The following is a 24,220-nucleotide window of genomic DNA, read 5'->3' as shown; positions in this document are numbered from 1 at the left end:
TCTTTATCCTGTCTTCCTTCTCTCACCCCAACCAATCGCAGCAGATGGCCCCGCCCCTCCTTCAGCCTGGTTCTGCTGGAGGTTTCTTCCTGTTAAAAGGGAGTTTTTCCTTCCCACTGTCGCCAAAGTGCTGCTCATAGGGGGTCATATGATTGTTGGGTTTTTCTCTGTATCTATTATTGTAGGGTCTACGTTACAATATGTGCCTCGAGTTGACTGTTTACCAAACATCGTGTGAACACCACCACAGTATAACACTGAGTTTTTTACAGTGAAGGGTGAGATAGGAGAGGGAGGGGAGTGATGACATCAGCAGGAGGAGGAGAGTCAGGGAGAGGGAGGACAGGGAGGAGAGGAGGACAAGCAGCATCGTTTATCAGGCAGAGAGGAGGGAGAGAGAGGGAGAGACAAACGCCGGGCAAGCACAAAGGAGGAGAAGAAGAAGACTGATGGTGTCGTCGGAGAGCGCGACAGCCGGAGGAACGAGAGACGCTGAGAAAGACTGACAGACAGAGAGAGAGAGAGGCGAACGGGAGACGTTAACGACCGTCCTCTGGGCCCGTGTGTGTGTGTGTGTGTTGGTGATCAGCTGATTGGAACACACGCATTGGAGGGCGGAGCCATGATGGGCAAGGACTACATGTTGGCCATCATTATAGTCAACTATGATGGTAAGACACACACAATCACACATACATGCAAACAGGGGTCCTGGTGATGCTGATCCTAACCAGGACCTGCTAACGTGTTTGTCCACACTGTAGCTGCAGCCTGTTAGCATAACCTCATGACCTCTGACCTTTTAGCTTCACTGCTCTGACTCATGATTCTAAACTTGTTAGCTTGTGTTCGTTGTGTTAGCATGTTGTCATGATTGAACCTTTGAGCTTTAGCTTCAGTCTTTGTCAGTACATGTATGTAGCCAGCAGGTGCACCTTCCACACAGCATCCAGCTGCAGCAGATAACATCTGTCAGCACAGCCATCACTGTAGTTAAGCTGTCAAATGTATAAACAGAAATATTACTGGACGCAGAGAGGGCTACACAGGTTCACAGATATTTAAGAACATTTGTTGTTATTTGGGGTCTGTTAGCATGATAGCATGTGTTAGCACTAGCCTACTAAAGTGGATTCACAGCTCTAGAGTTTGTTTGTGTGGCTACACTGAAGCATTTGGATATATAACCTACATGCTCACTTTAAGTCTTGCAGCTAACCAACATACGAGTGCTGATTGGAGGAAAAGTAACAAATTAAGCAGAAATAGTCTTCAGTGTTTTTATTGTTAATGCAACCTTTTTTGTTAGCTACTGGCTAACTGCCTGAGCTTCTGGTGTTCGGGGTCCTCATTAGGCTCAAAAACACAGAGGGACACAACAAAGTCTAAAGAAGGACGGTGGTGTTTGTCCTCCATCACTCGTCTTTTAAAGGGTCATTATGAGCTAAAGCTCCGCTGCAGTCGCACACAGGACGCTCAGGTCACAGCCTGTGAAGTCAGCTGTTTGTATCCAGGGCTGGATTAGACTCAGAGCTGCCATCATTTCTCTTATATGCAGCGTTGGGAAGGTTACTTTTTAAATGTATTCCACTACAGATTACAGATTACATAATCCAAAAAGTATTTTGTAACATATTCTGTTACTTTACTCAATGAGAGTAACTATTCTGAATACTTTGGATTACTTAATATATTATCATGCTTTTTACAGCTACATGAATGAACTATTTCTGTGATTTATTACTGTTACTGAAGGTTACTCTCCACACCAACACAACTAGATGTTTAAATCTGAATATAAATGAGTAACAGTAGGTGGACATTAGGTAAGGCTGCACTTTCTGCAGTGATCTCGTGTAGAAAACTATTCGTATATAAAACAGGTCCGCGGCTCCGAACCGTAGTAAAGGACCTCTGGCTAATACGTCGGGTTCGTGTCGGCTCGTAGCTGAAAACTAGCTTTACTTTGTTGTCTGGGTCACTTTGCTAGCGTATCTCATTCGTTGTTACTGTCTCAGTCCTCCATCAGCCCTGAACCAGCAGAAGCTCAACGTTCAGCTTCAACATGAACATTTATGAGACAAACCTCTGAGTTCATGCTCAGCAGGCGTCTCTCTCTGTTTGGGGAAACAGACTAAAATAAAGGTTTGGATGAGCGTGACTTTAAACTTTCATCTTAATCTGAAACACGTGTGATTATATACCAGGAATATTAAACGCCCCACATGACTGAATGTAAGCGTCTCTGTGTCTGTGTATAAACTCCCAATCACAGCTAACTGCTGTCTAACGCTGCCGTGGGAACGACTTTCAGGCTGTAGCTCGGCTGGTCAGCAGCCTGGCCCCGCCTCCCCGCCTCAGGCTGATCGTATCCTTGTCTTTTAATCAGCCCATTCAGCGTCTCGTGTCTCGGAGCTCTTATTAATTATTCACAGCTTCTCCGGTTTCCTCTCTTCCTCTAATGCAGAGTGACCTCCGATCACCGTCGGCCTCTCCTGTTGTAGCTTTTACAGATACATCAGGAATAAAACAGGAACATTCGGAGCTCAGAGAGTCAGCAGTGTGTTAGCAGAGCAGCAGGACTGAAGGACACAAGGTGGTGGACGTGTCGGCGCTCGGGGACAGCTCATAGAAACATACAAACTTATGTTCAGGATTCTCCAGAAGAACCCAGGAGCCTGCAGGAACCAGAGAAGCAGCTCGTTCAGAATCTGCCTGAGAAAACGTTTCAGATCCACGGACGCACATCTGAACATCGGTGCAGAGAGCAGCCAATCACAGAGCGTTCAGCTGCCTGTAAAAGGACGCTTTCAATAACCGTGAGCTGCTAAATGTGTCTATACATAAATGCAACAGCTCACTTTATTAAAATGATTATAAGTGCCGCTGCTTTAAGTGAACAGATGCAGTTGTGATGTGTCAGCGCTGACTGAGCGTGCATGGACGTGTCCTCTGCAGAGGACAGCAGTGCTGATGCCCCGAGATCGATGCCTGATCTGATGATGGGCAGAGCGCGGCTTTAACCCCGTAAGACCCGAACTCTTCCACTGCAGCATTTTTGATTTCTCTTTGATATTTGGGCTGATTGGAGCCCGATGAATGTAAAACAAAGAATTACCTGATTTTATTTTTACCTGATTTTTGTTTTTAAGAAAAATGAGAGCCACATATGAGGATTTGTTTAAAATTTTGATAGAACATTAGCAGTATAACGTCCTCGTAAGTGGACATCAGGCACTTGTAGAGCAAAATTGAGTATTTTGGTCTAAATAACCCAAAATGTGACGTCCACACATGTGGACGCAGGTCCTGGGAGGTGAAAGCAGCTGTGAGGTGATGGATGTCTGAGCTCAGTTTGTGGACTGAAAGCTGGAGCTGACAGTGAGCAGCATGTTTCAGATACAGCTGCACACAAAATGAATGTTTGACTGGACTCTGCACATCTGAAAGAAGTTTGACAACACGATTAGAGATGAGTGCAGTAATGGGATTACTTTGGCTAGTGCTTTATTTGAACCCTGACTCGCATTTATGGATGGAGTAACACTCATCACCATCATCATCATCATCATCATCATCACGGGGTGCTAGTTGGTTTAAACAGAAGACTAAAATAATTTAAGAATATTTAAGATTTTGGGTTTTCAAACTCAAAGTAAACTTTATTGTCATCGCTGCCATGTACAGACGACGAGGCTCCAGGTCCATACAGTGCACAAGAACAACATGTAGGAAGAGTACGAATAAGAATAAATATAAAGGGGAGTAAATGTACACTTTGAGGTAAAAGGGTTGATAAGAGTCTAAAATTTACAATGAGATTTAAAGTGACTCTGAAGTGGTTTAGAGTGACCAGCGTAGCAGCTTCACAGTGTGAAACACAGTGATCAACATGAGCAGGATTGTCCATAGAGCAGCATCCAGTGATGGTCTGTGGAGTCCAGTAGAGTCAGTTTACAGTTTGTGTGGGTGGTGGTGGTGGTGGTGGTGGTGGTGGTGGGGGGGGGGGGGGGGGGGGGGGGGGGGGGGCTGTGGTTCTGCAGGAGGCCTGACTGATGTTTGTGAAAGATGCAGCAGAGGCAGAGATGTTCGATGATGTTGGCAGCTGCTTTGACGACTGGCTGCGGTCGCCAGCTACATCCACTGCTGTGACCTGCAGGGGGCGCTGTTAAAAATATTTACTGATATGGACAATACAAAGGGGTCTAAATGTGAAGGCGCACATTCATTGGCTAATCAGTCGATCACAGTACTCCTGTCGATGCTCCAGTCTATCACACGTGTGACTGAAATGAGCGACTCATAAACAGGAACCACACACATCGCCCACTGGTGGCCATCAGATTGAATGCAGGTTTAAGCCCCGCCCATATTCTCAGAGACAGAAGCTTGCTCCATCTTTTAAACAGTTCACATTTACCTGCTTTGTGTCCCTGCAGACAACATCTGGACAGACCAGAACCTGCTGCTGGACCCAGACCTTCCCTCTGGCTGGAGAACCATCAAAGACTCCACGGGAACGTACTACTGGCACGTTCCCACCGGCGCCACCCAGTGGCAACATCCCCGTCTTACAGGGACGCCGCAGCTGCTCGATGCCCAGGTGAGAAGAAGCAGACCTGCTCCAGTAAACCTGCTCAGATTGACCCGGTCACCTCAGGCTTTTCTTCTTCTGTGGTGTCTCAGCAGGAGGAGGCTGGACAGCAGAGCTCCAACAAGGAGACAGAAGGTCCACCTGAGGACAGGTAACACATACATGTGCAGTATGGGTGACGTGTTCCCACCATGACAGCTTAAAGGTGTCCAGGTCCAGGACACTCAGCTGTCCTTTAAAGAGTGACGACTAAACTGTCCTCACAGTGGACACATGTCATCACAGTGGACACATGTCCTCACAGTGGACACACGTCCTCACAGTGGACACACGTCCTCACAGTGGACACATGACCTCATAGTGGACACGTGTCCTCACAGTGGACACACGTCCTCACAGTGTAAACACGTCCTCACAGTGGACACATGTACTCACAGTGGACACACGTCCTCACAGTGGACACATGTACTCACAGTGGACACACGTCCTCACAGTGGACACACGTCCTCACAGTGTACACATGTACTCACAGTGTACACATGTACTCACAGTGGACACACATCCTCACAGTGGACACACGTCCTCACAGTGGACACATGTACTCACAGTGGACACACATCCTCACAGTGGACACACATCCTCACAGTGGACACACGTCCTCACAGTGGACACATGTACTCACAGTGGACACGTATCCTCACAGTGGACACGTATCCTCAAAGTGGACACACGTCCTCACAGTGGACACGTCCTCACAGTGGACACACATCGTTACAGTGGACACACGTCCTCACAGTGGACACGTCCTCACAGTGGACACACATCGTTACAGTGGACACACGTCCTCACAGTGGACACACGTCCTCAAAGTGGACACACATCCTCACAGTGGACACATGTCCTCACAGTGGACACATGTCCTCACAGTGTAAACACGTCCTCACAGTGGACACACATCTTTACAGTGGACACACGTCCTCACAGTGGACACACGTCCTCACAGTGGACACGTATCCTCACAGTGGACACACGTCCTCACAGTGGACACACGTCCTCACGCTGGACACACGTCCTCACGCTGGACACACGTCCTCGTACAGCTGAAGTCCCGTCACAGCTGTCCCCACTGGTGTGTCCTGGACCCGACCCTGGTCCTCACTGTAGTTCTGCAGACTTATGAGGACACACTGATCCTTGTAATCATGAGGACCTGCTGTTTGCACTCTACACCCGTGCAGGTGATACTGTTTTTGTTTCTCAGGTCTTCGTGGCATGAAGATGACCTCACCAACCACGACCCTGACTCCAAGGTGAGACAGCAACATTAATAATACCTGATTCTGTCAAATAAATAAAAACTCTGTCACTCTGACTGGGGCCACAGCGCCCCCTGTGGTTATTGTTCATCTACACAGGTAATAAATTAAGGGCACATTTGACTTCCTGTGTGAACATGATGAAAATGATGGAGAGGTTTCTGGAACGACGTGTTGAACACAGAAACGAGAGGTCCTCGTTGGCCCAGGACCTATTCTGGTGCTCTAATCTGCGCTAATCTCACTCTCTCTCTCTTTGTTTGCGTCTGTGTCTCTCGACCTCGTTTTATTGCGCATTAATCTGATTTAATCTCTCTGCCTCTGTGTCCTGGTTTCTGTTTGTCACCCATCAACCTACTGTCTCCCCCTCCACCTGTCTCCCCCTCCACCTGTCTCCCCCTCCACCTGTCTCCCCCTCTACATGTCTCCCCCTCCACCTGTCCAGTGTTTTGCCGTGCGCTCCCTCGGCTGGCTGCAGGTGGAGGAGGAGGACCTTTCTCCTGGTCGCAGCAGCCTCGCTGTTAGTAACGTCATCCAGCAGCTGTCTCACTGCAGCAGCCCCGAGCAGAGAGACCGGCTGGGTGCCTGGGGGGAGGTGAGACACCTCTGCTGCCCTCCTGTGGCAGGATGCAGGAAGTGCACGTGTGTCCTGTGGAACCTGTTTATCAGTGGTGTGATGCACCTGTCCATCCACCTGTCTGTCTGCAGGGCCGCGAGATGATGCTAGTTCTGAAAAAAGACACCCTGACCCTGTTGGACCCATTAGACCACACCCCCCTGCACTGTCAGCCAATCATCAATATCCGTGTTTGGGGGGTGGGCTGCAACAATGGCAGGTGAGCCAATCAGAGAGCGTATTTCCCCGCTTCCTGTGTTTGTGCTTCGCTGAGCTGAACTCCTGGTTTGTGCTCCTGCATGCTTCGGTTTGTTTACACTAACTCTCTGTTTCTTTGCCACGCCCCCCTCACACCTGGGCAGGGACAGGTAAACCACTACCCTTACACTCACAGCCTCCTCCACACGTCAGGGTCATTTATCGAGTTCAGCTGCTGATCACCACCTGATCGGTCCGCTGTGTGTGTGTGTGTGTGTTTCTGTGTGTGTGTGTGTGTCTGTGTGTGTTTGTGTGTGTGTCTGTGTGCGTGTGTGTGTCTGTGTCTGTGTGTGTGTGTCTGTGTGCGTGTGTGTCTGTGTGTGTCTGTGTGCGTGTGTGTGTGTGTGTGTGTGTCTGTGTGCGTGTGTGTCTGTGTGTGTCTGTGTGCGTGTGTGTGTGTGTGTCTGTGTGTGTGTGTGTGTGTGTGTGTGTGTGCGTGTGTGTGTGTGTTTGTGTGTGTGTCTGTGTGCGTGTGTGTGTGTGTGTGTGTCTGTGTGTGTGTGTGCGTGTGTGTGTCTGTGTGTGTGTGTGTGTGTGTGTGTGTGTGTGTGTCTGTGTGTGTGTGTGTGTGTGTGCGTGTGTGTGTGTGTGTGTGTGTCTGTGTGTGTGTCTGTGTGTGTGTGTGTGTCTGTGTGTGTGTGTGTGTGTGTGTGTGTGTGTCTGTGTGCGTGTGTGTGTGTGTGTGTGTGTCTGTGTGTGTGTGTCTGTGTGTGTGTGTGTGTGTGTGTGTGTGTGTGTGTGCGTGTGTGCGTGTGTGTGCGTGTGTGTGTGTGTCTGTGTGTGTGTGTGTGTGTGTGTGTGTGTGTCTGTGTGTGTGTGTGTGTGTGTGTGTGTGTCTGTGTGCGTGTGTCTGTGTGCGTGTGTGTGTGTGTGTGTCTGTGTGTGTGTGTGTGTGTGTGTGTGCGTGTGTGTGTGTGTGTGTGTGTCTGTGTGTGTGTGTGTCTGTGTGTGTGTGTGTGTGTGTGTGTGTGTGTGTGTGTGTGTGTGTGCGTGTGTGTGTGTGTCTGTGTGTGTGTGTGTGTGTGTGTGTGTGTGTGTGTGTGTGTGTGTGTGTGTGGTGCATTCAGGGACTTTGCCTTCGTGGCGGGGGATAAGGACAGCTGTGTGCTGAAGTGTCACGTGTTTCGCTGCGACGCTCCAGCCAAAGCCATCGCCACGGCGCTGCATGAGATGTGCTCAAAGGTCAGTGGAGGTCACCCACATCTCAGGGTCACCTGCTGCTGTGGGTCAGCTGGTTTACCTGAGAGGTCAGAGGTCAGCGTTTTTCACTTCTCTACACTGTGTTTAGATGATGTCTGAGAAGGCTCTGGTGAGGCCGTCCCGCTCCCTGACCATGGAGAGCATCTCACCTGAGGACCTGCCGAGACAAGGTGAGTCCCCTGCTGTGCGTCCTTAGTGTAGACGCTGCGCTCTGATTGGTCCTGCACTACTTTTGGCTGATTACTGATCTTGCTGCTGTTTCAGTGGAGTTTCTGGAGGCAGTGCGGCAGCAGGTGCAGAAGTTTGAGGTCCAGTACATCGGCAACCTGCCGGTGTCGCGAGCCATGGGTAGGACATAAACACACCTGTCACAGCTGGGCTGAGCTCAGCCATTAATATGCATTCACTGGAAACACTGGTGCCACGATATACACTCATGTACAGCACGCACACACAGGTGATCATTCAGACAACCATGATGCAGACTGTCAGCTTTAATTCAAGCGACTTAACAAAACACTGCTCTAATTATTTAGGATCATTTTTATACGCGGCTCAGCGAGTCTCCCACGTGAGACCAGCTGAGTCCTGGTCATGACCTGCTCGGATCAGCTGAGCGACCTGAAGCCACAGGGAACATCTGACGTGGACGATCGCAGCTGTCGAGCTCTCCGATCAGGAGGGTCTCCGTGGAAATAAAACCCTCTGTGAATGTTTGGTGTGACCAGTAGTTTTCTTAAAGGAGTATATTGTGTGATTAAAAGGTTAAAGGTCGCTGATGTGTGTCGCAGGTATGGAGGTGTTGAACCGAGCGATAGAAAGCATCATGAACTCCACAGACCGAGACGACTGGGAGCCGACAGTGATCCACGTCACCGATAACGTCCTGTCGCTGTGGAAAGGACAGGTACAGTCCTCTGCACATAGACTTCAGGTCAAAGGTCATCATGGCTGTGTTTAACCCTCCTCCTGTCGTGCTCACAGGACGGCGACGAGCCACTCTGGGAGTGTCAGGTACGCTTCCTCACCTTTCTGGGCGTCGGTCACGACAGCCACACCTTCGCAGTGATCGTGGACGGCGGCACGCAGCAGTTTGAATGTCACGTGTTCTGGTGCGAACCGGACGCTGGGATCCTCTCCGAGGCCGTGCAGGCTGCGTGCATGGTGAGAGACGCAGGTCACGGACACTGATCACCTGAGTCACACTCAGAGTTTTGGTTTGAGGAGTTTGTTGATATGTTGGATAAATATTGATCGTTCCTCTGGCGCCCTCTGCTGGCTGCTGTTGCTCCTTCAGGTCCAGTATCAGAAGTGTCTGGTGGCTCAGACTCCTCCCCCAAGGATCAAATCATGGCGTGCAAACCCGTCAAAGGTGAAACGGGCCAACTCCATGGATGGCGCCTTCCCTCCCCTCACATCCCGTCACCATGGCGGCAGCAGCTCCAGCATGATGGCGCAGAGGATGGCGAAGGGTAGCGGCAGCAGCAGCGTGAGGAAGGGCATGATGGCGTTTTTTGAAACTTTCCGCAACAAACAGGCCGCCACGTCCTAATGATGAAGGCGGGACCACCAGAGCCCCCAGGGTCAGGGTAGCTGATTCTCCAGATATGCTACCCCTGACCACGCCGGGCCTCCAGACCGGCCTCTGATTGGCTGAACTCTGTGCACATAGGGCTCTGGTGGTCCGCCTGGCTGAGTGACATGACCAGCAACTCCAGAACACGATGCTCGCCAAAGGACCACAAACACACCTGAGTCAGTCGCTGTGATTCAGCCTCTCCTGCTGGTGCAGCTGATCAGCAGGACGAGTGACGAAGTCGATCAAAGTTAGCAGGTTCATCGCTGAAAACATCCACACCATAAACAAGGCTGAGCCCTGACCTTTGACCCCTTCAGCTCCATCTGTGCACATAGAACCGAGGTTATGAGTCGTAACTGAAGTTCATTTTCTTGTTTCCTGTCATCACAGCTCCTCCCCTCGAGGGGCGGAGTCACATCTGCTCCTCTTAGTGGATCAAGTTTCCATCATCAGATTAACTGTGAGGCGTTTGGTTTGAGAGGTAACATCATCAGTCACTGTGTGACTGCCACAGCCTCACCTGAACTCTCCAGGGTCTGTCACCACTACAAGCACAACGAGGGAGGAGCAGAGGAGGTGGCGATCAAAGGGTAACAGTGAAAATCCGCCCACGTTAGTAAAAAGGACCGCTTCACATCCAAAGCGCGGGTGGAGGAAGACTTCCTGTAAACAGAGGACACGTAGCAAGAACTGTAGAGACGCGTCTGTTTGTTCTGCTTTGAGCTTCATTATCGTGTTTTAAAGCTGCGCTGACTAACTCGGCCACCAGAGGGCGACGAACACGTGCTGGAGAAACAGAAGATAAACGGGCCTGTTTCCTGTGCTGAAAGCAGCAGTTTGCATGCAGGCATGAACTGAAACAAATGCCACGCCCACAGTGACATCTGACTCTCCTTCTGCTTCCTGATTGGCTGACGTACCCTTAAATAGAAGCTGTGCTGTATTTACTGTTATTAGGTAAGATTGAGTTTCTGAGCATCTGACAGACTGTCGTTGTTTCCTCGCAGTCAAAGTGATCAATGATGTCATGTATAAATGAACCAATAATAAACTGATAAAAACATTTGTTTCTGGCATGAAACTCGAGCAACAGCTGTTTAAAGAAATAACATTTATTTTTTACACATTAAATAAAAATGTAAAAAAACATTTATAATGAATATAAATATTTTAAAAGTAAGCACAAAAAATCATACAAATAATAAAAATATTAATAAAATCCTATTAATAAAAAATGTAAAACATTATTATCTATGAAACAATAACACATATAATGGGAAAGAAAAATCGATATTATTGTTTGTGTAAAACAAAAACAACAAATAACAAAATAAAACAGAAACAGTTAAAAACGATTTTAAAAAGTGAAAATAAAATATTAAAAAAAGACAGAAAAACAGAACAAAATATTGAAAAATTAAAATACGTTCAAAGATGATAAATTATTAAAAAAAAAAATAAAGAGATGAGGCTGAATGTTATTGATCAGTGATCAGTTTGTATGAGCAGATATCTCTGAAGCAGGGTGAAATCTGCAGACTTTATTTGGCTTCCTGTGAACCAGTCTGAGCCCAAAGCCTGCAAGAAAAACAAACAGGAAGCCACCATCAGTGGAGGAGGAGGAGGAGCAGGAGGAGGAGACCTCTGACCTCACCTCCTCGTCTGCTCTCCTCAGCCCGTCAGTCGTCTGTCAGCTCACCGGAGAGAAAATCAATGATTTAGCAGAAGTTTGTCTTCAGCTGGAAGGTGAGTTCAGATTCTGTCACACCAGACTCCATGTAAAAACCACACGTTTAAAGGCTCTGTGATGACTGCGTGTTTCTTACAGGCGGGCAGCAGACTGAGGTCAAAGTTTCCTGGATTCTGGCGTTTTTTTGCAGTGAGGTGGGTTAAACAGAGACGAACTGAAGAGACGACACTTTGAAAATGTAAAATTCCAGAAGTGTAAAATGAATTCGTTTGGAATTCTTAGGATTGCTTGTAAAACCTTAAATTGCAGGATTCGTGAATGGAGTCTGGTTATTTGGTTAAAATGAACTTTCTGCTACAAGTTGTCTGGTAATAAAGTGATGACGACTAAACCGAAGCTCTGAGGTAATTATGGGAAACACTGAGTCCCCGTTCAAACATCTGAAAGCTTCTTTGTGTCTCAGCTGGAAGTTTTGTGCTATGCAGACGGTAAATAAGGCTCAGCTGACGCCAACAATGCTGAGTGTGAATAAAGACAGTGTTGACAGAGAGGTGGAGGTCTGTGGGAGCAGATTGGATTATGGAGCTGTGAGGCAGCATTCACTGACCTGACTCTGAATCACGGGACGCGTCAGCATCCACGGCTGACAGCCGCTCAGTGTCTCTGCTCTCCTCTTCTACAGCGACACCATCAGCCCACCGTCCCTCCAGGATGAGCGCCGAGCCTCCGCCGTACCGTCCTCACTTCCCTGAGGGACCCTCGGCCCCCGCCTTCCCTCCAGGTCTGTCCTCTTTTATCTTTGAGATCACTTCCTGTGTACAACACAAGTTTTACTCTGAAAGACACAAAACTGGCTTCATGTTCAGCCACAGCGGTCAAAGGTTGGCATGTGCTGACCAGTGATGGGCAGTAATGTGTTGTAATGAGATTACTTTTTTCAAGTAACGAGTAAAGTAAGGGATTACTATTGCAAAAACGGTAATTAGATTACCGTTACTTTCCCGTAGGAACGCTGCGTTACTGCGTTACTAAAACCGTGTTTTTTTTGCGAGAATGTCTCATGACAGTGACATAAGCGAGTGCGACGTTCGTGACAACAGCTGTGTGCAGATCAACAATGGATCATATATCGAGTGCAGAGAGAGTATGAGCGTGCAGCGTTTAAAGCGTGGAAGTACTGACCTTACTTTGAGTTTGATTCCATAAAAAGTGACAAAAACATTAGTGTCCGTTGTGCGTGGGAAGAAAACTTCTTTTTACAGCGAAAAAAACCCTAAACCTCCGAGCGAGCACCGAGTGCGCTGCCACGGGAATGTGACACAGAGAAACCGCCGCATCCGCCCACTGACATGACGGCTGTGGGCAACCTCCACCCGCCCCACTCCTGCTAAACAGGTGACAACAGATTGAGCGACAGGACTCAGAGCAGCTGAGGCTGTGACTTTATTTTATCTGTGTGCAGGAAAAAGGTTTAAATGTTCTTCAAGTCAAAGACTGTTGTAGACAGTGTTGGTCAAGTTACTTGAAAAAAGTAATCAGTAACTAATTACTGATTACTTATTTTCAAAAGTAATTAATTACTTACTTACTTTTTAAAAACACGATCTACAACCTGAATAGGTGATAAAGTGACAGATCTTTCAGCCCAATTCTACTTTTTCTGCATCATCATCATACAAATGTAATCAAATGGAAAAGTCTCTTTTTAAAACTTGTTTTATTAGTTTGAATCTTTTAACTTGTTATCTTGTTCATCATGACTCTGGTTTTACTGGCTGATCAACACAGTTTATAAACTGGTATATGTCACCTTGTTGCTTTGTCTTTAAGTGGTCATGTGATTGACCACGACTCCTTTCTTCTTCCTCAGTCAAACAGCAGCACTCGTGCGATTGTTTTGAGCTCCAGCTGTTGTGCCAGAAAGTGATGATTACCGTCCGCAGGAGCGCAGCTGATATAAGCTGCAGTGAGCTGTACACAGCTTCAACCGTCTGTTTGTTGACAAACAGTAACGCGACCGCATTTTCTTGTTAGTAACTGTAACGGCGTTGTAACGATAGGAATAGTAATTAGTTAGATTACTCGTTACTGAAAAAGTAACGCCGTTAGTAATGCTGTTATTCCCATCACTGGTTATTAATTACTAATTACTTTTTTCAATTAACTTGACCAACACTGACCAACACTGCCACAGCAACAGCTGTTATTCATTAATTAAAGTTTAGTTATGTGATGAGCTTCTTCTGCCTTTACTCACACGGGAGGAGCGGGGAGGAGGAGGAAGGAGGGTGGAGCGGGGTGGAGGAGGAAGGAGGGTGGAGCAGGGTGGAAGCAGGCTCACAGGCGGCCGTGGCGCGTTCACAGGCGGCCGTGGCGCGTTCACAGGCGGCCGTGACGCGTTCACAGGCGGCCGTGGCGCGTTCACAGGCGGCCGTGGCGCGTTCACAGAAGAATTCAGTTCAGGAAACCTGCAGAATCTGAGCCAATCAGCTGTTTTCGTTTCTCTGAGGTTTAAGTATTGATCGTGTTGTTTCTTTACAGCTCTCGCCTGTCAGCCTGGCGTCTTCCCCAGCTCTCCGTACCAGGTACCCAGCATGCACTGCTGCAGCATCCTGAGGATCATCAGAGATTATGAAGCCTCTGGTTTTATATTTCAGCCTCTTTTCAGTTTTAGATTTAAAAATTCTTTGACTGCATGAAAATTTTTCTTCAAATTAACAAACTGTCACATGACCATCAGTGTTACTATGGTAACCATGTGTTTCCTCTGCAGACCTTCCCTCAGTCCTATTACCATGAACATCCAGGTTACATGGCTCCGATGACCCCACAGAGCACCTTTGGGACCCAGTCGGCCTACCAGGGCAGGCTTGACGGGCCCCCAGGGGCCTCGTACCCACCGAAACACGCAGGCAGGTCAAAGGTCACGACCTCAGGCAGGGTCAGCACAAACAGAGGTCTGTGTTTGTGTGTCATAGTGGGGAAAAATCTTCCTCTTCTCCTCCATCCTCAGCCTCCACCCTCCCTCCTCTGCACATGCTCAGACGACCTCAGCAGCTCCGAGTCTGAGTCGTCATGAACACATAACCACATAACCACATAAAAGAAAATACATATAAAACAAGAAAAACAAGGTTTTCTGATTGGCTGTCCCTCACAAACAGGAGGCGGGGCTTCTCTGATGGCCATACAAGGATTTCTCCTCCCTATGACATCATACGGATCCAAAACAGAAAAAAACTGTAGCGCCGTCATAACTGATTGTTATACTGGGTTTGCATCCTGCAGGCTTTAGTCATGTGACTTCCTGTCCTTCCAGTTTACATGGTGGATCAGCAGCAGGATCAGGGCGGCGGCAGGAAGTCGTGTCTGGCGGCGTGCTCGACTCTCCTGTGCTGCTGCTGCCTCTGGGACCTGCTGACTCGGCACCTCTGCTGACCTCTGACCTCTGTCACACAGCAGGTATGAAATCAAACAGTTCAAGTTTGATTTTCTCATCAACACCAAACTGTTTTCATGTTTTCATGTTTCTCCTGCGACAGGCTGTAGACCTGTGCAGGTGTGCAGCGCCTCTCCACCCGTGTAACTGGGATAGGCTCCGCCCCCTGTGACCCTAATAAAGATAAGAGGATGGACGGAAGTTTGTTCAGTATTTGATGATGAACTCTTTCTCTCGACTTCTGAAATGATTAAAATACAAATATTCATGTTTTTGTCGGTTTTTATTTTAATTCTTCAGTAAAAATCAAAATATTTGCTGTTCGTTTGTTTTAAGATGTTAATGTAAAAATTATCTGAACTCCAGAAACTCAGTTTGATGTTTGCGTCAGTAGAGCTGCTCCAGCTTTATTACACACTTCATCTGCTCTCTGTTAAATAAACGTTTTCAGACCCATTAATGCGTCTTTGTTGATATTAAATGCTGAGTGAGTCATGCTAAGCCACTCAGCATAAATAACTGATAAGGTTTGAACTTTGATTCAAGGACACAAACACGAGGTAAAAACTCTTTATTTTACACATGAAGTGTGTGATGTGTTTACAGGACTGCCCTCCTCTGATTGGTTTAGCCTGCTGTCGATCTTCTGCCTGCCGCAGACAGATTCAGTCTTACTGTTGTGAATGTTTGAGACTTTGAATCAACATCAGAATAAAGCTGATAGAAAATAATAAAAGCCGAGTGATGAAGTAATAGCAGTAACGAAAGATTTATGATTATTACATCATCTCAGTGCGACATCATGCAGAGGAAAAAGTTGTTTGATCTTTTATGACGACTCTTATTTTCCATCTGTTCAGTTAATATTATGTCGTCAGCTCTATGTTGATGCACTGACGATTGCTTACTTCTAATAGTCACTTTATAAATGACATTTTATTAATTTAAAAACATTTTAATCACAGTGAAGAACATTAGTTATGTTGTCCTATGAAGGTATTTTCTGTGTTGATTTTGTTCATTTTTTTAAAATCATGTATGAAGTCAGACTTTGTTTCATCTTAGAAAACAAAACATCAATAATATGAATCCATCCATCCATCCATCCATCTTCATCCGCTTTATCCGGGGCCGGGTCGCGGGGGCAGCAGCCTAAGCAAAGAGGCCCAGACCTCCCTCTCCCCAGCCACCTCCTCCAGCTCATCCGGGGGAACACCAAGGCGTTCCCAGGCCAGCCGAGAGATATAATCTCTCCAGCGTGTCCTGGGTCTGCCCCGGGGCCTCCTCCCGGTGGGACATGCCTGGAACACCTCACCCAGGAGGCGCCCAGGGGGCATCCTTCTCTAATATGAATCCATCAGCTTTAAATAAGGAACAACTACAAGACATTTTTCAGGGTCAGAAATTCATTTTTATTTTTTCACACTGACTTTGTGGAAAACTTCATTGTTTCACAGCTCAGTAGAAGAACCTGATAAACTAAAATAAAATGTAGAAACATCATTTATTGGGTGGTTAAACCAATACGTCCTCCTCTGATTGGTCCAGCTTGGCCTGCTGATAACACGTCCAACCTTCTGGAGATCAAATTAATTCTAAACTTCTGTTTTAATTTAATAACAAGTTTAAAATGCTAATAAAATGATATTTATGTTGTAATACTTCAGTTTGACCACATGAGGGCGACAGATTAACCTGCTGTGGTGCTCTGCTTCAATGTTGCTTCTACTGTTTGGATAAAAATGCTTTTGTTCACACTATATTTGAACATGTTTTAATAATATATATACTTAGCAATAAATCAAGAATAAAAATATATATTTATATTTGTAACTCTGAAACGCTCTTGCGGGCACCTCACGATGCTGGTGGAGCATCCACAGCTGTTTGCTCCGGAGAAAACTGTGAAACTTTGTGAAAAGACTCGGAGTCAGTGATGTTCACTGCTGACTGATGACAGCCACACTGAGACGCTGAACCTTTCTGTCAGTAAGTGCTCCTGTTTCTGCCTTTCTTAGCTGCTGTTAGCCTCCGTTAGCTGCTGTTAGCAGGCGATGTCTTTGAAGTGGCTCAAATGTTGTTAGTGACTCGGACACTTAGCTGTAAGCTGCTGCAGTGAAGTGTTTTCTCTGACTCCTCCCCTCATCTGGTGGCGTTTCTCTTTGATTTCTAACATTAAATGTAAAGAGTCGCTTTAATGTCCCCTCGTGTTCGGTTCGTTAGTCTCTTCTGTGCCGTGACTGCTTTTTCTTCTTCACTGTTTTGATGTTTTTGATATTTTGTGACTAATAACAAATAAAAATCAGTAAAAATCATTTTGTCAGCTTTGTGTTGCTGAGCTGAAGAGCACCTGCAGACATGAAAGAATGACCTGTAAGGAAACTGCCGACACTTGAACATTTAAATTCAAGAGAAGCAGATTTCTTAAGTTGTGCTCACTGAGTCTCAGCAGGTGAAGGTAGTGACGCTCTCATCACAGTCGTCCACATGCGATCACGTTGAACTTGTTTCTGACACTTTTGTGGATGTTTGAATGTAACACAGTGATTAATAAACAATAACACAATGTTTATTAATCACATTTTAATTATTCTGTGAAATTAATTTGACCTGAACTGAAAAAGAGAATTAAAAAAACAACGTACCTCAGTCTGAGTCTGTGTCGTCATCGAGTCTATGACATCAGTTCCTGTTTGTCCCACCACGGTCATCATGGTGGTTAAGATACAGTACAATACAATTCTATTTATATAGCACGTTTAAAACCAGGGGGGGCACACCAAAGTGCTCCACAGTGATGAATAAAGAGTAATTTACAGTAAGTCATTAAAACAAGGTGAAGTAGAGAAAACAAACAAAAAGCATTAATAAGTAGAGCTACAGAGAAATCATGATTATCCAGAGAAATGAGCAGCGATACAGCAATTAATGAGCGGTGAGAATTAGCAAGTGGGAAAAGCCAGGTTGAATAGGTAACTTTTCAAGCTTTAAAGGATTGCATGGAGTCAGAGGTACGATTGGTAGCAGGAAGACTATTGCAGAGGTTTGGTGCTACAGAGGCAAAGGCACGATCACCCCTAGTCTTCAGACGGTGCCTGGGCTGGGCCAGAAGCAACTGACCAGATGATCGTGAAGAACCTCTGGGAGTATAGAGACCGAGGAGGTTGGTGAGCTACTCAGGGGCAAGGTTGTTCAGGCATTCGAAAGTAAGCAGCAGAACTTTAAGATCAATACAAAATTTAATAGGCAGCCAATGTAAATCAGAGAGCACTGCAGTAATGGAGGCAGAAGACGAGCCGCAGCAGCCTGAGTCAAGACCAAGTTGAGACAAAAAGGTCTTTAAACTGCAGCCGGATGCTGCTTCGTTTACGGGTTTCAGGCATGTTTCTCTGTGCTGACTCCTTCTGAAGTCCACCACCAGCTCCTTGGTCTGACGTTCAGCTGGAGGTGGTTATCCCAGCACCATGATGCCAGATTCTTCACTTCGTCCATGTAGGCCGCCTCATCGTTGTCAGAGATGCACCTCCCCACCCTCACCACCTGAGTTCCCCCAGTGAGGAAGTCCAACACCCATGCACCCACACACACAGACGGCTGTTGAGTCCCAGATCAGCTTTGTGAACAGTCTGCTGGGCACTATTGTGTTAAACTGTAATCAACCAACAGCATTCTCACATAGTTACCCTGCTTCTTGTCCACGTGCCTGAGGGTGGTGTGCAGGACGTGGGCGATGGCGTCCTCTGTGGATCTGTTGGGTCGGTAGGCGAACTGGAGCGGATCTGTGGTGTCTGGGATGGAGGAGGAGATGATGTTCTTCAGCAGCCTCTCAAACACCTTCATTACTACCGAGGTCAGTGCAACTGGCCGGTAATCGTTCAGGGATGATGGTGGATCTTTTGAAGCATGTGGGGACCACAGACTTCTCCAGGGACTCGTTGAAGATGGAAGTGAACACCTGCTAAAACTAGAAGATTCTGCAATGTTTAACAAAGCAATAAATAAGTGAACAACTAAAAAGGTGCATAGTCTGAGCGGAGTGGTCAGGAAGGCGTCTGGACGTGGCCGCGCCATCTTACAACATCCACAGTTTGTTCACTGGGACACTGGAGAGGTTAAAACCTAAATTCTTGGGTCAGAGACTGTAATGGAGACCGGGGATCCCATTACCCATATTTTTACTAGTTTGAAGGACTAGTATTTAAAAAGTTAGATTAAAAAAAAGAACACGCTCAGTCATCCAGGTAAGGAACTCTCAAAAATTGATTCTGTTCATCTGGATGTTTCCAGTGGGAGAAACGTTTCGTCATCATCAGGTGACTTCTTCAGTCTCAGCTGACTGCAGGTTTCTGTCAAAGCTAGGAAGCACCTAAAGAAAGCTCCAGGTGATGCAGGAAGTCAGCTGCTGCCTAAGTGCAGGAGGATTGTCAGGATTTATACATCGAGGAAACCAAACAACCTCTGGGTAAGCCGAGCCACCTCGTCAGGCCAGGACTCTGCAGTCTGTTCACACCTACAGGCCAGTGGACACTCGTTCAATGATGAGGATGTAACATCCTGGACAGGGAGGAACGCTGGTTTGAGGGCGGAGTCAAGGAGGCCATTTACGTGAAAAGGGAAAGACCATCTCTGAATGGAGGAGGAGCCTAAGGGTCCATCTGTCACCATCTTACATGCTGTGATTGCAGCCATTCAACTCTCTGTGAATGGGACTCATGGTTATTGATCAGTAGTTGTTGATCAATGGTCATGAGAATTTGCATATTAATGATCATAAACTGACCTCACGGCACTCATTTAGAGACGGTGAGGGGACATCACCATCCTACCCTTTCTTAAAAAAAGGAGCCTCAGAGCTGTTCATTTGATTTCTAAACCCAAGTTCCTTGTAAATGTATTTAAGGAGTGTGAGGGACCCCTGGTTAGGGAGGAAATAAGCAGGGATTAAGAAATGTGGGTCCTAGTGTTGCTACTGAGTGACGGTGACATTAGGTGTAATGGCACTGTGATTCAAGCATTACAGTAGCTCACTATCTTTGACCAAGAGCATTCAGGGATAAATGACCTGTCCAAACTTCGGTGGAACAGCACCTGCAGGATTGTCCCGGCGAGCGTGGACGTTCACTGCGTGCGCTTTCGCTTCACTGCAAGTGAAACAAATGCAGTGAAACTTGCTGCTCTGTGTGTCTCACTTCTTTCTTCTCTTCACAAAGAACAGCAGCAGAAAAATGGCTGTTGATAACAGGCTTTGTGCTTTGCTGCACGCACACTGTGATGAACCACACACTGATGGAACCGCTAAATTACACAACTGCTGACGTGCAACCAACAACTACCTGCTTCTGTTTCCTCCCATTAAAATGTCATTGTTCAAAGGGAGGCGTTAACAGCAGACTCAAACTGTGGTGTAATAAAGAGGAAACTATTCAGAGACACAAACCACACATCAACTGTAAAAGACGAACATGGCCAGCAAATACAAGCGACTCGGCCAGTACATTTAAAAATAGCAATCTAGAAAATTAGTGTAAATTAAAGAGTGATAAGACTCAACACTCACTTTACCTTTCTTAGGTTTTATCTTTCTTTGATCTTTTCCTCTCACTGGTTTCCTTTGTTTTTACAATAGTTGATGTTTCTCTGTAGTTTTTATTGTACAATATGATCTGAACACAGGAGCAAAACAACCAATGTAAACATTAACTGTCAAATGTTTAAAAAACCCTCGATGGCAGCACTTTGTGGATGACATGAGGAGGAAAAGTGATTTGTGGTACAAACCTTTGTAGCTTCTCTTGGCAGATTCATGTTTAAACGATCAGGTCGACGTGTTTAAAACTCAAAGTTTGATCTCTGGTGTCTTTTTAGTGACAGATGCAGCAGCTCCATTTCCTGAATCGCCTCGTTGTACAATAAATTTAGTATATTTAATGAAGTCAGACAAAAATTTAACGCCGATACTGCGAGTCTGTGAAAAACCAGCTGTCAGTGGGAAGGCCACGCGAGCCTCGCTCTCCTTGAACTTTACAGACTCACATCCAGATGTTTTCTTTTAAATAGAAAAATATGCAGTATGATGTGTGGTGTGACGTGGGGCAGATATAGGGCCACCTCTACAGCACAGCTAAGAGTCAAAGATCTTAATATTCTGACGCGATCAACAACTATCAGAGAGCTAAACAGCATTTTACTCGTAATTAAAGACAAATCAAAATATAAGTTTGATCAATACATAAATATTGTGTGAGAAAGTGACTTCCCCTAAACCTAATAACTGCTTGGGCCAGTTGGGACAACTGCCAGTGAGTCTTTCCCCCCCAGGGACTCCCAGAAGGCTGGGTACCCTGAAGTGAAGACGACGGTCAGGGCCATTCCCGATCTGGAAGTGCCTTATCCTGGCCTGTTTTTCTGTACCTCCTAAATAAACTGTGGTGAGAACAAAATTTGGTGCTTGAGACGTTATGGAAATGTTACAATACAAAGAAATGGAAACCAGGAAGGTCAAACACGTTTTCACACTGCGAACGTGGCTTTACCGCGACAAAATGTGATGAAATCACTGAAGTTCTCTAATTTCTTTAACAGAGTCAGAGGAACCACAAAAGAAAGAGATAAAAGAGAAACCAGACCTCAGGATGGTGCTGCTTGGAATAACTTGGAATAACACCGTCTTAGGAAGAGAGGATGCTTTTGAATCTAAACCATCTCCGAACTCCAGGTGTGTTTGATAATGTTCAAACTGAAGAGGAGATGAAGACAGAATCAGGATCCATCTCCTCACTGCTCCTGGTGTGGACAGATTCACAGAGAGATTCACACCATGGCCTTGTTCACACGTGGAGATGACCTGGAGCGTGGGAGAGTCACCGCAGGAAATTTCATCAGGGAAACTCCAGCTCTCCGTGACTTCATCCATCAGTGTGGTGGAGGATATCATGTTTTTAACAACAGAAGCAGAGATCCTGCTCAGGTCAGAGAGCTGCTGGAGAAGATCAACACCATGGTTCAGAGAAACGGAGGAAGATACTACAGCAACGAGATGTTCAGAGAGGCTGAGGAGGCCATGAGAAAAGCAGAAGCAGACCTCAGGATTGTTGTTGTTGGGAAAACTGGAGCTGGGAAGAGTTCATCAGGAAACACCATCCTGGGAGGAAAACCTCCTGCCTCGGTGACATCAGAGTGTCAGCAGGAAGCAGCTGTGTTTGATTTTCAGACCCTGGCTGTAGCTGATACTCCAGGCCTGCTTCACACCGGGGTCACCTGAGATCAACAGATGCATCTCATTGGCTCTCCTGGTCCTCATGTGTTCCTGGTTGTGATCCAGCCGAACATATTTATAGATGAAGAACGAGAAACACTGAGGATCCTTCAGGTGTTTGGAGACGGAGCAGCTCGTTACACCATGGCGTTGTTCACACATGTAGATGAATGTCTCCACAGAAGAATTCATCATCAAAACTCCAGCTCTCCCTGACCGTCAGTGTGAAGGAGGATACCATGTGTTATGAACTTGCAACCCTCCCATTAAACAATGGGAGGGTTGTTTAATTCTTATGGAAGGGGGTGTTACGAACTTGCATGTTCATGTGTTTGTTTTGTGTAGGTGTTATGTCTTTTTATGTTAATTTAGCTGTGCCAGGGCCCTGCTCTGATTGGTGCGTGGATACACTGCACCGACGTGACTGGTTCCAGCTGGAGGACCCGCCCATTAAAAGGAGGCTGGAGCACTACAGCGGGAGAGGTCCTCGCGTTTCTCCTCACGACACAGCAGTCTTCCTGTGGCAGCCGCTGGCTGCAGTGCGCTTGAAAGTTGTGGAAGTGGAGTGGGTAGGGGTGAGCTGCCGTTTCTTTTGATCACCCGTTTTCTCCTGTTTTGAGTTAATGAAGGAGATTAGACTCTGTCTTTATTTTTGACTTTGTTTTGGTAAGGTCAGGGGTGCGGGGTTTGTGTAGATTTGTTTTGTTTATTGGTTTGGCCTTGGCTCACCCTGAAGTGTTGACACTCCCGTCTTGGTTCCTTTTTTTTCACATTGTAAATAAATCACATTGAAACTAAAGGATTTGTTTCCTGTGGCGTCTTGGGGGGGAAGCGAGTGCCTCACTCATGTTATTGCCTGGCCCTAGACGGGTCGTAACACATGATTTTAACCCTTAGTAGAAGAAGCAGAGATCCTGCTCAGGTCAGAGAGCTGCTGGAGAAGGTCAACATAAGGGTTCAGGGAAACGGAGGAAGCTGCTACATAAACGGGATGTTTGAGAAGGCAGAGAATGCTACAACCAAAGAGATGGAGCAACTTCAGAAGGACAGGCTAACGGCCACTGAAGCAAGACATGAAGCAGAAAGAAACAACGAGTTTATTCGGGGCAGCTGGGTTGGTGCTGCTGCTGGAGCTGCAGCTGGTCCAGTGGGAGCTGCAGTGGGAGCTGGAGTGGGTCGTAAGACTGCTGCTAGAGTCAGGAAGCAGGTGTGTATTACACAGTGAAGAATAATCACTCAGCAGCAGCTCGTTCAAGTCACATCATCAACACAATATTCACCAGTTTTTATCAGTATTATCATGTTTATTATCCTATTTGATTTTCATTGAATGATTAATTATTATTGATCATGATCGTTTGGGGACATTCTTGAATCGTTCTCTCTCAGTGAGAATCTCTGAGTTTGCTTTCTTGTGCTGTCAGAGGAGAAGCTGCAGTCAGCAGACTGCCAGGTTTGTCCCGTGACAGTAAAGACTCCAGGGTTTCTACCTTATAATATATAACATCTGGAGTAAGACGGCTTTTATTTATAGCACATCTGTTAAGTTTTATTTATATGGCGCCAAATCCCAACAGCAGCGAGGCGCTTCATGTTTAAGGTAGACGCTCACGATGTGTTCATGCACCATCAGATGTTATCCACAGCGTGTCTTTGTCCTGTCTCCTCCCCTCACCCCAGAGGGCGTGATGTGGGAAGTGAAACCTGATACCTGACCCAGGGGGTACAGTGCTCCGTGGTAGACAGGAGGGGCTCCAACCATGACCTGAAGTGGAAAAGCAGAAGAGAACGGGTGGAGAGATTCTCCGTCAGCAGGCTGTGGCCTCGGCTGGGACCATGTCTGAGGCCGTGAGCTTAAAGCGTGAAGCTTTTATTATACTCACGCCTGCATCTGGGCCCAGCCTGCACAGCAAGGGCATGTCTGCAGTCCTGAGGGTCGCAGTCTGTACATCGACAGGTGCTGCTGTTCTTCCAGATGTGACCCACACTCGTGACTTGCTGCTTCCTGGCAGTTAATTAGTCTGAAGCAAAGCATGCTGGGACTGGATCTGTCTGACTCGAGGTCAGTTGAATAATTATTACAGGAATGTGTTCAAGTGTGTGCTGATGCACACAGCTCCTTCATGTTATTCATCAGTAAAGATGTCGTCCTGTTGTTGCAGCACATCATCACTGCCGTCAGGTCTCAGCGGGCTGATGGTTCAACTGTTCAGACCCCACAGGGTCTTTACCCCCATAGCGGGAGCAAATGCACCTAACTGCACAATCATGAT

The 24,220-nt window shown here is 46.7% G+C and overlaps 4 protein-coding genes across 5 annotated transcripts in view; 3 read left to right on the top strand and 1 right to left on the bottom strand.

Annotated features, from left to right (window-relative positions):
• Positions 1 to 24,220, bottom strand: part of LOC118455741 (GTPase IMAP family member 7-like) — a 137,070-nt gene that overhangs the window by 97,344 nt on the left and 15,506 nt on the right. The window contains exon 4 of the mRNA XM_087847587.1: positions 24,202 to 24,205. Coding sequence (XP_087703713.1) covers positions 24,202 to 24,205 — 4 coding nt within the window. The remainder of the gene's footprint in view (positions 1 to 24,201; positions 24,206 to 24,220) is intronic.
• On the top strand, positions 346 to 10,624 carry apbb3 (amyloid beta precursor protein binding family B member 3). 2 transcript variants are annotated; one of them, XM_087847598.1, is made up of 12 exons: positions 346 to 671; positions 4,440 to 4,603; positions 4,690 to 4,745; positions 5,856 to 5,904; positions 6,356 to 6,505; positions 6,619 to 6,746; positions 7,852 to 7,966; positions 8,073 to 8,154; positions 8,249 to 8,332; positions 8,776 to 8,891; positions 8,969 to 9,148; positions 9,282 to 10,624. In XM_087847598.1, the coding sequence occupies exons 1-12, from the start codon at positions 623 to 625 to the stop codon at positions 9,534 to 9,536; spliced, it is 1,428 nt and encodes a 475-aa protein (XP_087703724.1). In that variant the 5' UTR covers positions 346 to 622; the 3' UTR covers positions 9,537 to 10,624. The 2 variants fall into 2 exon arrangements, with proteins under 2 accessions (XP_087703724.1, XP_087703723.1); XM_087847597.1 differs by having other exon boundaries at positions 4,687 to 4,745.
• LOC102779044 (uncharacterized) lies at positions 11,229 to 14,702 on the top strand. The gene is made up of 6 exons (XM_087847649.1): positions 11,229 to 11,309; positions 11,392 to 11,447; positions 11,936 to 12,034; positions 13,795 to 13,838; positions 14,027 to 14,165; positions 14,573 to 14,702. The coding sequence occupies exons 3-6, from the start codon at positions 11,965 to 11,967 to the stop codon at positions 14,689 to 14,691; spliced, it is 372 nt and encodes a 123-aa protein (XP_087703775.1). The 5' UTR covers positions 11,229 to 11,309; positions 11,392 to 11,447; positions 11,936 to 11,964; the 3' UTR covers positions 14,692 to 14,702.
• Positions 21,510 to 21,953, top strand: LOC148101042 (GTPase IMAP family member 8-like). Its single transcript, XM_087847648.1, has one exon. It carries the CDS (start codon positions 21,510 to 21,512, stop codon positions 21,951 to 21,953), a length of 444 nt encoding a protein of 147 aa, XP_087703774.1.

Source organism: Neolamprologus brichardi, chromosome 10, assembly GCF_056152115.1.
Source record: "Neolamprologus brichardi isolate AB-2024 chromosome 10, ASM5615211v1, whole genome shotgun sequence".
NCBI lineage: Eukaryota > Metazoa > Chordata > Actinopteri > Cichliformes > Cichlidae > Neolamprologus > Neolamprologus brichardi.
This window is presented reverse-complemented; position numbering and strand designations above follow the sequence as displayed.

Coding starts and splice junctions, on each gene's coding strand:
- LOC148101042 (XM_087847648.1), top strand. CDS start 21,510: ATGGCCTTGTTCACACGTGGAGATGACCTGGAGCGTGGGAGAGTCACC.
- apbb3 (XM_087847597.1), top strand. CDS start 623: ATGATGGGCAAGGACTACATGTTGGCCATCATTATAGTCAACTATGAT. Junction 4,746..5,855: donor GAAGGTCCACCTGAGGACAG/GTAACACATACA, acceptor TTTGTTTCTCAG/GTCTTCGTGGCATGAAGATG. Junction 8,892..8,968: donor TGTCGCTGTGGAAAGGACAG/GTACAGTCCTCT, acceptor TCGTGCTCACAG/GACGGCGACGAGCCACTCTG.
- LOC102779044 (XM_087847649.1), top strand. CDS start 11,965: ATGAGCGCCGAGCCTCCGCCGTACCGTCCTCACTTCCCTGAGGGACCC. Junction 12,035..13,794: donor GGCCCCCGCCTTCCCTCCAG/GTCTGTCCTCTT, acceptor GTTTCTTTACAG/CTCTCGCCTGTCAGCCTGGC. Junction 14,166..14,572: donor GTACCCACCGAAACACGCAG/GCAGGTCAAAGG, acceptor CTGTCCTTCCAG/TTTACATGGTGGATCAGCAG.